The sequence below is a fragment of the Tursiops truncatus genome, chromosome 1 (assembly GCF_011762595.2).
Source record: "Tursiops truncatus isolate mTurTru1 chromosome 1, mTurTru1.mat.Y, whole genome shotgun sequence".
In the NCBI taxonomy this organism is placed as follows: domain Eukaryota; kingdom Metazoa; phylum Chordata; class Mammalia; order Artiodactyla; family Delphinidae; genus Tursiops; species Tursiops truncatus.
In genome coordinates this window covers 35,345,871-35,357,619 of record NC_047034.1, presented here as the reverse complement: position 1 = coordinate 35,357,619, position 11,749 = coordinate 35,345,871, and the positions used below count along the sequence as shown (strand labels likewise).

The 11,749-nt window shown below is 45.8% G+C and overlaps 1 protein-coding gene across 2 annotated transcripts; it reads right to left on the bottom strand.

Annotated features, from left to right (window-relative positions):
- Positions 1–291: 291 nt before the first annotated feature.
- On the bottom strand, positions 292–11,101 carry IL19 (interleukin 19). 2 transcript variants are annotated; one of them, XM_033852687.1, is made up of 6 exons: positions 10,663–11,101; positions 6,896–7,042; positions 6,678–6,743; positions 4,161–4,313; positions 3,174–3,248; positions 292–845 (listed from the first exon to the last, which is right to left on the bottom strand). In XM_033852687.1, exons 2-6 carry the CDS (start codon positions 7,037–7,039, stop codon positions 750–752), a joined length of 534 nt encoding a protein of 177 aa, XP_033708578.1. In that variant the 5' UTR covers positions 7,040–7,042; positions 10,663–11,101; the 3' UTR covers positions 292–749. The 2 variants fall into 2 exon arrangements, with proteins under 2 accessions (XP_033708578.1, XP_033708575.1); XM_033852684.2 differs by having other exon boundaries at positions 10,679–11,100.
- Positions 11,102–11,749: the final 648 nt, after the last annotated feature.

Below are 11,749 nucleotides of genomic sequence, written 5' to 3'. Positions count from 1 at the left end.
AGAGAAAAAACAGAAACACAGAGAAAGAGAGATCAGAAATGGAGTGGTAGCAAGAAGGAGTCATGATCAGAAGCCCTATGTTCATCCTCTTGATCATTGTGTGGAGGACAGTGTGCTGGATGGAGTCCAGTTTGAAACCCTCGGCACTAACTCACTTTGGGACTCTGAGTAAATTTTTATTCCTCTCTAGGTCTCAGTTTCCCCATCTGTTTCTGTTCTTTAAGGCCCTTTTAATTCTAATAGTCACCATTTATGGTTCCTTCTCCCTGGATCAGGAGACACTTCCACTCATTGGTAAAGAACAGAGTTTATTAAAAAAATCAATCAGTACAATATGCACTACAGAATACCACTTAGATCACATCACAGACACTGGATAGACAAGTTCACAATAAATTAGGGGGAAACTCACCCTCTCCCTACAGGATGGCCCACAGGACCTTTTGACAGACATATTTCATATAAATATGACAGTAGACTGCTTGGATACTTTCAGGTGGAATCAGACAGCTTGGGCCGAGCCAGTGAGACTTGTAGCTACAGGGTAAGATGTGCTCAAACCTAGATTTTTTCCCTACAATACCTCAGCCCCAAAGAAGAGAATTCCAAATGGGCAGGAAGGTTTCCTCAAAAAGGCCCAATTTGCATAAAAATGGAGCCTTCCCTATCTCCCTCCCCTTCAAAGTTGGCTGTCTCCCACTGGAAACCTCTCAGGGGCTGTTCATCCCCCAAACTTAGATTTCTTGTCTTTAGGCAGCAGAAGTTCCTTGATGATTCTTGTCAATCCAGGCTAGCAAGACGTCCAGCTCTCCCAGAGACTTAATGGCAGCAGACCGGACCTCCAACTGAAACCATGGAAATCGTCATAAGAACCTGCCTTTCTAGACCGTGTCATAGTTTTCAAATCACTTTCCCCACGTTCTGGTCCCCATGAGGTTTGCTTTTTATTCAACCATTATATCTGCAGGGCATACAGACCTCAAATTATTTTCTTAATAGGTGACCTAAATTGCTTTCCACAAACAAGCAGTTAAATCATGTCAGCAACTTATAAACAAAATGAAAAGGTCTTCATTCTTTGCCATCTGTTTTTCTTTTTCCTATATTTCCCAGAAAAAAACAACTTGCTTCTCCGGCAGTTCTGCTTACTTTCCTGTTCACATCAGTTTGCTTTAGTGCTTCTGTTCTCCCAGAAAGCCTCAATCCCAGAGGTGCCCAGCAGTGGGGAGGGAGAAGGTGGTGCTTCCACTGGACAAATTAAAGCACTGAAACCCCTAAGGATGTGTCCTACCCAATGTGACACAGCCGGTCGGTGGAAGAGCTGAACTGGAACCCAAGTCTCCTGACTTATTCCAGCTCTTCCTCAGCAGAATAGAAGGAGATGGTACGATCCAAAAGTATGTCCTGTGGAGCCAGATGGCATGGGATTGAGCCCTACCTCCATCACTTAGCTGCAGTATAAACTTAGTTAAGTTACTTAACCTGTTTGTGCCTTGCTTTCCTAAGTTATCAAATGCAGATAATGGCTCATAGCATTGTTGTGAGGAATAAGTGTGTTAATACATTTAGTGGACTTAGAACAATACCTGGCTCATAGGAAGAGCAATATGCGTTTCAGCCATTGTTATATTATCCTATGGAGCCTCTCCACAAAGAAGCAGAGGTCTGAATGGACTCCCCAGCTCCTTGTTATTCAAAGCATTGTCATAATTTGGGAGTGTGGTTGAAACCCAGACCTACCAGCCAGAACCTGCATTTTAACAGAATCTCTAAATGATGCACATAAGAAACACTGCTTCTAACTCCACCTCTACATGAGGTGTGCATTCAACATCTGCACCTACACGAGAAGCACTGTTCTTCGTCACCACACAGGATGCTGATGTCAGTTACTGGCCACAGTGACACCCAGAAAGTAGCATGTTTCATGTGTAACAGCTTACAGTTCTCTGGAGATCTTTGCTCCCTCTGTTATCACCCCCATCTTAAACAGTATGTGCTTTCCCTCAAAACTTAACGTAGGTCTGATATGTGAGGGCATAAGAAAATGCTGGAAGGATGATAGGGAAGGGGAGCCCAGGAAACCAGCAGATGAGGTAAGACCAACACACTCTTTGCAGACACAGAATTGGGCAGACCCGCAATAAATACTGCTGAGTAATCATTAATCATTAGAGAAATGCAAATCAAAACTACAATGAGGTATCATCTCACACTGGTCAGAAGAGCCATCATCAAAAAATCTACAAACAATAAATGCTGGAGAGGGTGTGGAGAAAAGGGAACCCTCTTGCACTGTTGGTGGGAATGTAAATTGATACAGTCACTATGTAGAACAGTATGGAGGTTCCTTATAAAACTAAAAATAGAACTACCATACGACCCAGCAATCCCACTACTGGGCATATTCCCTGAGAAAACCATCATTCAAAAAGAGTCATGTGCCACAATGTTCATTGAAGCTCTATTTACAATAGCCAGGACATGGAAGCAACCTAAGTGTCCATCAACAGATGAATGGGTAAAGAAGATGTGGCACATATATACAATGGAATATTACTCAGCCATAGAAAGAACTGAAATTGAGTTATTTGTAGTGAGGTGGATGGACCTAGAGTGTGTCATACAGAGTGAAGTAAGTCAGAAAGAGAAAAACCAATACTGTATGCTAACACATATATATGGAATCTAAGAAAAAAAAAAATGGTCATGAAGAACCTAGGGGCAAGACGGGAATAAAGACACAGACCTACTAGAGAATGGACTTGAGGATACAGGGAGGGGGAAGGGTAAGCTGTGACAAAGTGAGAGAGTGGCATGGACATATATACACTACCAAATGTAAAATAGATAGCTAGTGGGAAGCAGCTGCATGGCACAGGGAGATCAGCTCGGTGCTTTGTGACCACCTAGAGGGGTGGGATAGGGAGGGTGGGAGGGAGGGAGATGCAAGAGGGAAGAGATATGGGAACATATGTATATGTATAACTGATTCACTTTGTTATAAAGCAGAAGCTACCACACCATTGTAAAGCAATTATACTCCAATAAAGATGTTAGGATAAATAAATGAATACTGGTGAGTAAATGAATGAATTTGAATGGAGAGGAGGCTGCCCAATCAGGCTCTGACATCCCATTTCCATCTTCCCCATCCTCTTCCCTTCCCTTACCTGATGGTAGTTGTCATGGATGATTCTGGTTGCATTGGTGGCCTCCTGCCTGCAGTGACACAACCTCTGCTCCTGCTGTGATCAAGCAGAGACAGCACCCATCAGAGGACCTTTCCACCCCAGCTCACTCTCACCGCCACCTCCCGCATGAGGAGTGATAGTTCTCCTTCCTCCCAAGGTGAGAGTCAGGTGAGTAAACCCAGGTTAGGCAGAAGGGGGCAGTAGGGTCTGCGTGTAGAGTCACCCTGCACTTCCCCAGGGCTGGAAAGGCCTGGAGAGTAGGTTCCAAGTCTGTGTGTCACCACCCAGTACAGCGTTAGGTAGGCACTCAATGAATATGTTGGGCCAGTTAATTAAATAATTGGTTAAATGAATCTTAATGTAAGTGGAATAGGGGTCATGACCTCTTCTAACAATTTTAGAACCCAAGGCACGGAGAGGTGAAGTAACTTGCCACAAAGTTACAAAGGAAATCTTCAGCAGGGATGGGGCCAGAGTCCAGGTTTTCTCCTGGTCTAAGTTTTTGTCGGTTTGTTTGGGTTTGGTTTTGTTTCTGTGGTTTGTCTTTAATAGATCCCAGTGAATGAATAGGTGATCCTTAGGAGAGGCTATACCAGGGAACCACCCAGAGGTGAATTGGTATGGAAACCCCAAAGGGCCAGAAACAAAGAAACTAGGGGTATGCCTGTGATAAGCCCGGCATCCTCAGTATGCCTCTCTCACAGGCCATCCCCGGCATCACTTAAGAGATGCTTTGATATAAGTCGGTCACCACAGGAAGATTATCCATGAGGAAACTGGGTCTGGTGAGGAGGAAGCCCTGGACAAAGAGGGACCACTGGAAGAGGCTCCCAACAGCTCTCCCCGTGGGCGACAGGGCCGGGAATTTCCATTGAGTCCAGGATCCATTTCGGAACGCTGACTGGGGCCAGCATGTCCTGGGCTCTCCCTGGGGCAGACGGAAAGCAGATGCTGCTGGTGACTCACACATCGCTGTAGACTCTTCTGCATGTGGAGGAAAGAGTTGGCAATGCTGCTGATTCTTCTCAAGATCTGGGGGCTCAGCTCCTGATGGTCCTTGAACACCCTGTCCACGTAAAATGCCAGGAGGTTCTTGGTCACGCAGCACACATCTAAGGGCTACAGACACAAATTAGGGAAAGCCCCAGAGGCCCTCTTCTCTTACTATCTTAGCGATCAAAGCAGCCTGCTTGGGTAGGAGCAAGAAGGAGTGAGATCACTAGAAGTCATTTTTTTAAATTCATATTGGTCTCCGAGGGTCCTCTTAACCACACCAAAGCTACTTATGACAAAGGCACCAAGGAGAGATTGCGGTTCTTACCCTCTTTTTACATGGCCAGGAGATATATTCACAAGGGATGGAGCCCAGTCAGAGACTAGCATTGTCTCTACAGCATCTCCAACAAGTCATCCCTAACTTCGGCTTAACCGCTTCCATCAGACACCTCCCTTTGGAAAGGACCAATGTCTGAGCAACTGTCTTGAAAAGTACTTCCTTACATTGTGCTGAAGTCTGCCTCTCTGGAACATCTCCTAGCCACCAACATGTGTTTATTCGATGGCTATTGCATGTCAGGCCTCTGCTGGGCACATATTCCTTCCTGTGTAATGACACTGTGTTTATCCTGGCCCCCCTGCTCAGCCCTCCTCCAGTCTGTCCTTTTTAAACTTCAGGGATCACTTGGATGGAGCTGAGATGTGCAAGAGTGGAAACTGACAGCTGCCGAAATGCACACATCTGGGCAGATCCTCCTCGGGCAGAGTGCAGCTCTCCCTAAGGGAAAGCTCCTGACTTCCCCAGGCACAGTTTAAAGCAGCTGGCCAGGCAGAGTTTCCTTCTAGCACTTTGCACTCAGCCCTGAGAGCCAGAGCAGGAGATTTGTGGCTCAGTCTGAGAAGGGAAGTGGCTACAGCCAGTGGTGCACTTATCTTCATTAGCATTAAAGCAGCAAAGCCTCGTTGGCCCGACAGGCAGATTTTCTGACGTGGAAACTCACCTTGCAACACAAAAACCCTCCTTTTCCTCTGCTCCTGCTAATTCCCTTAACCAACCGGGCAAAAAGTTGCAACCTTTGTTTTATCAAGGAGGGAGAGGGTGGGGAGGGGAGAAATATGGCAAAGACCTGCATCCTCATTGACCCCTTTCCTTATGCCACATCAGCTATTTCTAGACCTTGAGAGGACAAAGAATCTGGAGACAGAGGCATGAGACTTGGGGGGTCTATTCCTGGCTCAACCACTAACTAGTCATTCTTTCTCCCAAGATGTCAATTTGGTCACTTGAAAATGATGGTTTGGGAACAAATGGCCTTTTGGGTCCCTTCCAGCTATCATATCCTCTGAGTCTCTTATACCATTGGCTGGAATAGTATTTAGGAAGTGGACCCATGTGTTTACCATAAATAAATCAGGCCTAATACTGCCTAGAAGAATTATCTCGTGCAGAGAAGCCCAAGGAAAAAGTAACTCTTTGTGGATGTACCTTACACTCTGTCACATAAATGCCTGAAAGAACTGGATCTTTCTAGAATGCTTACAAGGACTGGAGGAGCTCACTTTTAAAGGCACTTCTCAGTGACCCCTTCTGTAAAGTGAATTATCACCTCGTAAGCCAACAGTTTTGTAACACACTCTCACCACCTCTCTCTGGACAAGTAGACTGATCCCCTCCCTGCTTTTGTGCCTCAAGCTGGCAGTTGTAAAGAACATCACCAGACTGTCTAAAAGACTTTGTGGCCGTACAGTCTTTGGCTCAAAAACCTGCAGGGACTCCCTATGGCCGCACGGCACAGCCAAAAAAGAAAAAAAAAAGAAGACCGAGGCTCAGCTAGTCAGTTTCCATTTTGGCCTGGCTTAAGGTTCTTGGTAAAATGACTCCAATGTATTTGTGCACTTCATTCTCTTCCACTTGCCTTCGTGTCCCTCACACCACGAGCCTGGTTGTCTCTTATTTTTTTTCGGTCGTGCCGCGCGGCTTGCAGTATCTCAGTTCCCTGACCAGGGATTGAGCCTGCGTGCTCAACAGTGAAAGCACAGAGTCCTAACCACTGGAATGCCAGGGAATGCCCCCTGGTTGCCTCTATGTCCCCTGACATGTATCCATTGATTTTGCATACCCATTCTCCCCAAAACCCTTCCATCTCTTTTAGCCACTAACCCCAAGCCTACTCAGGTTTTAAGTCACTGCTCATTTTCTCAACTTCCCCATGAAACCTTCCAGAGCCACCCTAAGCCCTAGACATCCTGTCCCATTTGAGCGTGTGGCACCCCAATCACTCCCTGGGTGAACACCCTCCCATGGGGTTCAAGGTCGCTGAGACGCGAGTGCGCCCTCACACATCAGTTCACATGTGAGAAGCCGGAGCATCAGAGTTCACTGGAGGTTAGGAAAGAGAAGAGCACAGGGTGAGGATTTCTCCCTCAGCCCTGCGCCACTTCACCATAAAAATGACAATAGAGGAACGAGCAGACACAGGCCAATACCTTAATGCTGTGCAGGGTCTCCGATGTGGACAGGATGGTGACATTTTGGAAGGTGTCCTTAGCTTGCTGTGGAGGAAAACATAAGAACAGACACAAGCAGTGAGTACTCCACATTCTCCAGAGACACAAAGGTAATGAGAGAGAACTGGCTCTCCACGTTAAGATGTAAAGTGAGGCACGCCCCCCTGCCCACACCTTCACCCCAAACCCGTACTCACAATGGCGTTTTTGATCCCTCGGAAACTCTCCTCCATACGGCGCATGTCCATGGAAATCAGACATCTCCTGAGACCTCGGGCATGCACTGAGCACAGAAAGAGCATCACACCCAGGAGGCAGAGAGAAACACCCTGTGCCTGCATGTCCTAAAGGAAGGGATAAAGTCAGCTTCCCAGCCAAAAGTGAAAAGCAAGGAAAGAGACCCCAACTGAGTTCCCCTGTGGACCTCACGGGGCAGGCCAGATGGCAGCCAAGAAAACAGGACTCAGTACCTCAGCCTGTGGACCTTGGGGCATGTGTCTCCTTCTCTGGATTTTTTTAAAATCAATTGAATGAGCCCTTCCCTGTCCCCCCTGCCCCCGCTCCACCCCTAGAGAGGCTAATCCAGCGCTCTCCCAACTCCCAGGGAGTAAATTCGTGTGTAAATCACTCTCATGACTCAACACGGCTCACTTTTCAACAGGGGTGAGAAGCATTGTTTCTAATAAATTAAATAGGAAAAACAGTGTTGGTAATATGCCCTAGGAGTTAGGCAACAGATCTGAAAAATTATAAAAGCACATTTTGTTTCTTTCTTTCTTTTTTTTTTTTTAACATCTTTATTGGGGTATAATTGCTTTACAATGGTGTGTTAGTTTCTGCTTTATAACAAAGTGAATCAGCTATACATATACATATGTTCCCATATCTCTTCCCTCTTGCATCTCCCTCCCTCCCACCCTCCCTATCCCACCCCTCTAGGTGGTCACAAAGCACCGAGCTGATCTCCCTGTGCCATGCAGCTGCTTCCCACTAGCTATCTATTTTACATTTGGTAGTGTATATATGTCCATGCCACTCTCTCACTTCGTCCCAGCTTACCCTTCCCCTTCCCCGCGTCAAGTTCATTCTCTAGTAGGTCTGCGTCTTTATTCCCATCCTGCCCCTAGGTTCTTCATGACCTTTATATATATATATATATATATATACCATATATATGTGTTAGCATACGGTATTTGTTTTTCTCTTTCTGACTTACTTCACTCTGTATGACAGTCTCTAGGTCCATCTATCTACTGCAAATAACTCAGTTTCGTTCCTTTCTATGGCTGAGTAATATTCCATTGTATATATGTGCTGCATCTTCTTTATCCATTCACCTGTTGATGGACACTTAGGTTGCTTCCATGTCCTGGCTATTGTAAATAGAGCTGTAAGCACATTTGGTTTTTATGTTTGCCCCCCAAATAGGCGACACCTTTTTTGTTATAAACCCCTACTGTGTATCTGCTTAAAATCATTCCTTTGAAGTCAGCTGTGAAGATGTCACCTTCTGGAGAAGATGGGAAAGGGAGGTGCGGGGCATCTAATAACTAATTAGCCACAGTGAAGAGAGAGACCCCCAGATGGCAAGGTGGCGGCTTCCCCTCCATCACACACTGAGCCAGCAGGCACCAGGGACAGGTTTGCAACTCGCTAGCCTCTAGGCAGGGCCAGACCTGAGATGCCTGCTGCCTCTTCTAGTTCTCACGCCCCTCCTGCCTTTCTCTCTGCCTCTTTTCATTGGACGGCTTTCAATAGTGTCGTGTAACACACCTTGAGAAAAGTGCCCAAAGCATAACTGCACAGCCTGCTGAGTTCTCCTTCTCCGACTTTCTCCAGCACTAGCATGTTTCACAAACAGAGCTGAGCGTTAAAGGTAAGTCAGAGGGCAACCCATGGGACTAGACCAGCCTCTGCCCAGCCTCCTCCACGTGCAGACTGAGCACTCACTCCCAGCCAGGTGTGTGTTGCATAAGCGTAGTGGGTGCAGCAGTGGAAGAGAGGGAGGCAGCACGCATAAGAAGCCAGCTGAGGGGGCTGTGGACGCCCCCGCTCCTAACTATACTTAGAGCTGCTCTAGGCACACACGTGTGAGAGCATGAGCCATACCTGTCCCCGCTCCCCTCTCCCCACCCCGATCATCGTTGGGAATCCCAGGCTCTTCTCTGAGAAACAGCAAACTCTGCTTAGAAAACCATTTCTCCTTCTCTCTCCTTAACTCAGCATCACTCTCAGTGAGGGATAGGTGTAGGTTGAGACCTCACTGTAGAGCAGGCATTATGTTAAAGAACTTGATTTCTCTTTTTCCAACCTCTTTCTGACAAAACAGAAAAATAGACCCCATTGACAGGCGAGACTATAGAGTCCCCCAGAGCTCTATCCCCTCGAAAGGCAAATAAGGTGCTTCTAGAGAGCCAAGTGACTAAAAGGGGGCACAGTTTTTCTTCTGACAACTCTCAGAAGCAGTGGGGCATTGCCGGTTCATCCCCTGCTGGGAGCATCAGAGGAGAAAGATGTGGAGAAAAAAGAGGTCCCCCTTAGTTTGGTGAGGCGATTCCAGACATCTCGGCTGATTCAGGTAACAGTAGTAGCTAACGTTTATCATACGTGCCACGTGCCCGTAGTGCCATGCCAAGTATTTTCCACAATTATCTTATTTAATGCTCACAACCATCCTATGTGGCAGGTTCTGTTTCTATCCCCATTTTACCAAAGAGGGAACTGACACTTAGCAAGGTGGAGAAACCTGCCCAAGGTACATGGCCAACAAGTGGCAGAGCCAGGATGTGAAGGCAGGTGGCCTGTTCCCCTTACCACTGCACCACCCCCACCTACAGGTCTGTTCCTCCTGGGATCGCAACTGGAGATCCAGCAGATTTCCTTACAGCAGACAAAAAAGAACACATTTCTGATCGGATCCCACTGAACCAGTGGTGTTCCTTATGTTTAAAAAGATATTTAATACTCCAAAGGATTAAAAATACACATATTCTAAAGTGCCCAGCACAGTTCCTAGAACAAAAAGTTTATAGTAAATGCTAGATTCCTTTCCCTTGAACCCTCCAACACTGTTGATGGGAATGTAAATTGGTGCAGCAGCTATGGAAAACAGGAGGTTCCTCAAAAAACTAAAAAGAGTTGCCATATGATCCAGCAATCCACTCCTGGGCATATATCCAGAGGAAACTATAATTCAAAAAGATACATGCACCCCTATGTTCATAGCAGCACTATTCACAATAGCCAAGACATGGAAGCAACCTAAACGTCCATCAACAGATGAATGGATAAAGAAGATGTGGTACATATATACAGTGGAATATTACTCAGCCATAAAAAAGAATGAAATTATGCCATTTGCAGTAACATGTTTTCACCTAGAGATTATCATACTTAGTGAAGTAAGTCAGAAAGAGAAAGACAAATACCATACGATATCACTTACATGTGGAATCTAAAATATGACACAATTGAACATATCCACGAAAGAGAAACAGACTCACAGACATAGAGAACTGACTTGTGGTTGCCAAGGGGGATGGGGAGAGAGGAGGGAAGGACTGGGAGTTTGGGACTAGCAAATGCAAACTTATATATAGGATGGATAAACAACAAGTCCCTACTGTATAGCACAGGGAACCATATTCAATATACTGTGATAGATCATAATGGAAAAGCATGTGAAAAAGAATATGTATAAATGAATCACTTTGCTGTACAGCAGAAATTAACACAACATTGTAAATCAACTATAATTCAATAAAATTTAAAAAATAAAATAAAAAATAAAATCATCATATTTCTAAAAAAAATAGATTCCTTCCCCTTCCCTTTCTTCCTTCCTCCTTTCCCACTCTCCCTGTTTCTTATTGAAAATAAGGTACTGGAAAGTTCAGCCTCTATACAGAATACCCCTCCCCATTCTACAAAATGCCCAGCACTTGGGATATAATAGGCCACCCACAGTGACAGCAGATCACCTCTCTGCAGCTGTAAAGGACGAGGGCTGGGATGGTTGATGAACAAATCCTCTGAGGAAGGACGACCTCTCACGGGGTGCTCCTGGGCTTCTCCTGTGTCTCCGCTCTTTGTGTTCCTTGCCACTTGTAGAGGGCTGGTCACTTTTATGCAGGTGGATACAAGGAAATGCTGTCAAGGCTCACTGGGTGGGTCCATGTAGGGGGAGATTGTTTTCCCCCTCATTTCCTTAGCATCTCATTTCCTGAATTGATTTCTTTTTCTTTTCAGATACAGTTGATTAATGATTATTAAGAAATGCCTCTTTCTTCTCAGTCTTGACATGCAGCTTCTAGTAAAAATAAACTCCCCATCTCTATGCAAATGAGAATTTCTTGTAATCCTGTGTCCATACAGAAAAACCCAAGTAGGTCACTTTCCTGAGAGCTGTGAGATGTCACCAGTCGTACCCTGCAGGCAAAATCAGGGAAGCACTCTTCTGACAGCCACGCCCTACGCAGCCAGCCCTGAGACTGCGGGTGCCCCAGCCCCTGCACGCTCCATCTGCCTCAGCTACTCAGCACCTAACATGTGCCAGGCAATAGCTTAAATGCTTTACATGCATTATTTTGTTTAACTTCATAGGGAAGTTTTTTTTCTTTCGTTCTCAGAAATGCAAGGATATCTTTGGACATCATCTCTTTCCTCTCCATCTTGTCCCTTGGACAGCCCTTTCATTCTCAACTAATGCAGAGAGAGAAAATGAGACTGGGAGTCAGAGAGGCTTAGCAGTCCGTGGCAGAGCCAGGAACAGAGCCTGGAATCCTTGCTCTTGGGCTGGAAGACTCTCTATCTAAATTACTTTTTTACACAATCTCTACACCACCATGTTCTTCAAGAATCGAGGTTTGGAGAGATGGTGATGAAAAGACAGGGCTTAAAAAGTTTCCTCTCCAAACACAAATTCCCGAAACAGAGTTTGTTTTTACCAAATAAAACAACTTGGGGATGGGGTGCAATTACAAGAGACCCCATGGGCCCTTTGGACAACAGGTTGGAACAAAATCTGCCCTGCAGCCAGACTGGGGAGACAG